Below are 5,000 nucleotides of genomic sequence, written 5' to 3' on the forward strand. Positions count from 1 at the left end.
GTTATGATGGCATTATATGGCAGCCTGAAGGTCATGTGGGAATTACCTGCAGATCCTCCATGCACTGGTAGAGCTGTTGGTTGGCTTTGGTAAGTCTCCTCTGAATCTCATTGCTCTCCTCTTTGGTCTGAAGAGGCTCTCTCTGCTCTACTTCCTTTCTGTAGAATTCAACATCCTGTTGCAGCTGTTCGTTCTGCAATAATGAACAAATCCATTACTCACCCTGCTGTCAAACATGATTTACAACTAAATGAGTGGATATCACATACAATTACAAGGGTGCATATTATAGCAGCACTCTATAATTGTTATATTATAACAATTACTCATTCCAATCATTTTACTTGCACTGATTCCTTTTCTTTAACTACACAGTGGTGGAACAGTCTCTAAGGGTTTAGGAATAAAAATGTCCAGATGGACCAGATTAAGGACAGTTATAGCTTGCTCTATCGAGAGAGTGTTATGTTGATCATGTTCATCTGATTTTAAGCTATGCAAGCTACACTGATTTAAATACAAGATAAAATTATCGAACCGGCTAATGCAGGTGAGGCTTTATTGAAATGGCTAAAATGAAAGTATGATCAACAAATCTAATAATATGCTGCATTATATGCCATATACTGTTAATGAAGTTATAGCTATGAATATTCCAAATGAATAACTTCATGGCAATAACAAGAAAGAATTATATACAGATACATCACTAAAATTAAACAAAGTTTTAGGCAGGGCAAGTAAAAATCCTTGGGAACAATGTTAGTTTTAAATTAATGGAACTTAATGAAACACTCTATCATATTCCAAACCAGATGGCGATTTTAATTTCTTCAAGGCCACCTTTTGGTTACCAGACCAGATCAGACTGGAGGGGCAGTTCCATCTGACATAAACATGTTTCTGATAAATAGATTGGCTACTCTAATTCTGCCTAATCTGGGGTCTTACCTTCTTTGTAAGCTGCTTTATCTTGAGGGGCAGTGACAAAATATGACAGCAAGGAAAGAAAAGGATAAAAAAAAAGAAAACAATAACAGGCATGCATACAAAAAAAATAAAGAAAATGAAATGAAATGAAATGAAATGAAATGAAATGGTCAGTCAGGGAAATAGCTGAGAAGAGAAGGTGATTTAAGAGATATAATGGAATGGATAATTGGAAGTAACAGAAAGAGGAAGATTTAAAGGGATAGTTCACCCAAAAATGAAAATTCTGTCATCATTTATTCACCCTCAAGTTGTTCCAAACCTGTTTGAGTTTCTTTGTTCTGCTGAACACAAAGGAAGATATTTGGAAGAATGTTTGAAACTAAACAGATCTCAGTCTCCATTGACTACCAAAGTATATTTTTTTCCTACTATGGAAGTCAATGGGGACCGGGATCTGTTGATTACAAACGTTCTTCCAAATATCTTCCTTTGTGTTCAGCAGAACAAAGAAACTCATACAGGTTTGGAACAACTTAAGGGTGAGTAAATGATGACAGAATTTTCATTTTTGGGTGAACTGTCCCTTTAAGATGTCCCCCAAAAAGCATTTGTGCAGGCCCAGAAAAGGATTGGACATACCTCTCTTTTTAATTTCCTATTCTTCTCCTCTGCCTCTTCAGCACGGACAGCCAGCTGTGTGAAAACATGCATCAGTCTGTTATCAATCCTACACCTGCAGCTACAGTATTGTTCTAATAAAAAGGACATCTTCGATTCAATTCAACATTCAATTAATAATTTTATACTTTAATACCTAAAACATCATATAAAGAGCGGTGTCCCACATTTTGAATGCACACATAATTGTCTTCTTTATTATGGAAAAAAAGGATGATTCCTTAAAATCATCACATGAACCTTCCAGCATAGAAGGAAGACAATGAATAATCTCTCATACCATTTTCTAAATTCTTACACAAATTTTAGCGTTCATCAACTCAAGCATTCAACCTTGTTACCAAAGTTATTGTAAAAATTGTTTTTTTTCTTTAACTGATAGGAAATTTAATAGCTCTTGATGTTTGACGTATTTTAGGCTACGGTGTAATCATACAAATAAGTATATAAACTGAGTAATAATAATTAACAACATGTACTTCCTAGATAATTAGGGTTAGGGTTAGTTCTTACTAAAGTACATACATGTGACGTGTAACAGGGACGCTGTAATAAAGTGTTACCGAAAAATAAGTGTTTCTGGCACTATTTAGTACCCTATTCGTGGAAAGCACTGCCTACCTCCTCATTGACTTTCCTTTCCTTGCCCATTTCTTTCTCCAGCTGGGTCACCTCTCTCTCCTTGCGCTCCAGGTGACTCTCCAGTTGGTGGATCTCATCCCGGAGGAAACGTGTGTCCCCCCCTCCCACCACGCGCTGGGCCATCTGGACAGGAAGTGAGACGGATCCGAATAAAGCTCAAGACCCAAAACTCTCCATCTGTGACACTGGTGAGCTGTGCAGCTCAATGACATTTTCACAACAATAAACATATTAAAGGAAACGTGATGTGTGGAACAATTATAGTTATAACAGAAAGCAAGACACAGGGAATTAAGCCAGTAATCCTCTTAAGTACTTGTACACAGACTGTTCACAAACCGCACATAATAAGCACACTTGTATGCAATTATTAGTGAAATTCCTCTCTTACCTCCAGCTCACCTTCCAGTTTTAGAACTTTAGCTTTCAGCTCATTTTCTGCAATCATTTAATATGCAAGCATCAATATATTACTAAATAAATTGCACCAAGCTATTACAATAAATCATAAAATATGATTATGTTGTTTGAAACAATTACAGTGCTTGCAAAGCTCTAGTGCTTAAAGGAGAACTCCGGTCAATTTTAACATTGAGCTCATTTTTTTGTACATTTGGAGTGCTGTCAATACAGAGAACAACGACAAAAATCGGTGTTGCCTACACCGAGTTATTCTATTTTTAAAATTTGCACCCTATTGACTTCAATGGGGCAAGTAGTAAGCCTGCTTTTTAGCCTCTTAACATCCTTTAAGTGTCATTACAAGTGCACAGAAAATGTGAGTGATTCCTTCCGAGTGAACACGGGTGGAGCTGACTGCAGTAGATGTTAGAGATATTAATAAAAATGAAGTTAATTCAGCCAGCGCTCATACCTTTGTTTACATCCTGTTTTTGGTGGAAGGCCATAGTAATCGATTGTCGAGTTCACGCGCATAGGTTTAGTACATATGATCAACGCGCGTGAACTCGACAATCGATTACTATGGCCTTCCACCGAAAACAGGATGTAAACAAAGGTATGAGCGCTGGCTGAATTAACTTCATTTTTATTAATATCTCTAACATCTACTGCAGTCAGATCCACTCGTGTTCACTCTGAAGGAATCACTCACATTTTCTGTGCACTTGTAATGACACTTAAAGGATGTTAAGAGGCTAAAAAGCAGGCTTACTACTTGCCCCATTTAAGTCAATAGGGTGCAAATTTTAAAAATAGAATAACTCGGTGTAGGCAACACCGATTTTTGTCGTTGTTCTCTGTATTGACAGCACTCCTAATGTACAAAAAAATTAGCTCAATGTTAAAATTGACCGGAGTTCTCCTTTAATACAGATTCACATTCATTCACTCCATTCAAGCTTTATTAAATAACTTCAGCCTTAGGTTTGAATTTCAAAAGCTAATTGCCATTGATGTCATATTTGCATGAAGAATTCTGATTGGTCTATCAAACCAGTGCATGATTTATTAATGAAAATGTAATTTTTATTCGCGTAATGAGACGTTGCGTCAAAAAATGCATTCATTTAATATTAGATTAATTAAAACTGAACACTATTCTTTTGTTTCCTTGCCAGCACTTTTATTTTCAGTAGGAAATGCAAAATTAATAATGACTGTACATACCAATTCTTGCTTGGTCCACACCTGCGCTGTCTACAACTTCATAGGCACATTTAATTTCATCAAGTTTCATCTGAGGGTCAGAAAGACATCTAATATAACATCAACTGCAGATGGCTAGACTTCAATGATCAGATAATTGAATTGAAAGAAATTCAAAGGTTTCCAAATGAAAGAGCAGATGTGTGGTGACTGTGCTATGGGAGTAAAATAATGACAAATGTTTTTGAAACAAATAAGCTTGTTGAATTGCACTAGTTGAAAAAATATGCATTGCATTGACACCGCTTGCATTTAATGCATTGTATTTTTATGGGATGAAATTCAACATAGTTGAAGGTGAATATTTCAATTCAAAACATTTCACACACGTTTTCATTAATTATTAATAATTTCAATAATTTCATGGTTAATACAATGCATATTTTTTCAAGTAGTGCGATTCAACAAGATTTTTTGTTTCAAAAACATATGTCATTATTTTACTTCCTTACGGTGCATTAGTCTTACCCTCAGGAGAGTTCGTGAAATTCTAAAGAGCTGAATCATTTTCTCTGAATCATCTGCTTTAAGGTCCCGTGGTTTGACCTACATGGGAAGGAAAAGCATGATTGTCAGATGAATGTTTTTGTCCATAGCACATTCCAATAAGCAGATGTTAGTCTGGAAGCAAAGCCCAGGATAGAGATGTTCAACATTTTTTCTAGTTTAGCTGGAAAGGTAGATTTTTTTTTTGAACATGCAACCTTACATACAAACAATACCCAAGCATTGTAACTTTGCATTTGCACATAGTAACACTTCAAATTGTTACATTTTTTTTAATGTGTAAACAGTTAAATGAACGAATTTGACACAAATATACAGTATATTTACACTGCCGTTCAAAAGTTTGGGATCTGTAAGATTTTTAATGTTTTTTAAATAAGTCTCTTCTGCTCACCAAGGCTGCATTTATTTAATTAAAAATACAACAACAAAAAAAACTGTAATATTATTTCATTTAAAATAACTGTTTTCTGTTTGAATATATTTTAAAATGTAATTTATTCCTGTGATGCAAAGCTGAATTTTCAGCATAATTTCTCCAGTCTTCAGTGTCATGATCCTTCTGATTTGAT

The 5,000-nt window shown here is 35.3% G+C and overlaps 1 protein-coding gene across 1 annotated transcript in view; it reads right to left on the bottom strand.

Moving 5' to 3' along the window:
• The window catches only part of cep290 (centrosomal protein 290), a 32,797-nt gene that overhangs the window by 24,689 nt on the left and 3,108 nt on the right, over nucleotides 1–5,000 (bottom strand). The window contains exons 3-9 of the mRNA XM_084397638.1: nucleotides 4,390–4,467; nucleotides 3,883–3,952; nucleotides 2,645–2,691; nucleotides 2,233–2,376; nucleotides 1,573–1,626; nucleotides 952–972; nucleotides 47–193 (exon numbers count right to left, since the gene is read on the bottom strand). Of these exons, the coding sequence (XP_084253764.1) occupies nucleotides 47–193; nucleotides 952–972; nucleotides 1,573–1,626; nucleotides 2,233–2,376; nucleotides 2,645–2,691; nucleotides 3,883–3,952; nucleotides 4,390–4,467 (561 nt within the window). The remainder of the gene's footprint in view (nucleotides 1–46; nucleotides 194–951; nucleotides 973–1,572; nucleotides 1,627–2,232; nucleotides 2,377–2,644; nucleotides 2,692–3,882; nucleotides 3,953–4,389; nucleotides 4,468–5,000) is intronic.

Source organism: Rutilus rutilus, assembly GCF_951802725.1.
Source record: "Rutilus rutilus genome assembly, chromosome: 23".
NCBI classification, from domain to species: Eukaryota; Metazoa; Chordata; class Actinopteri; order Cypriniformes; family Leuciscidae; genus Rutilus; species Rutilus rutilus.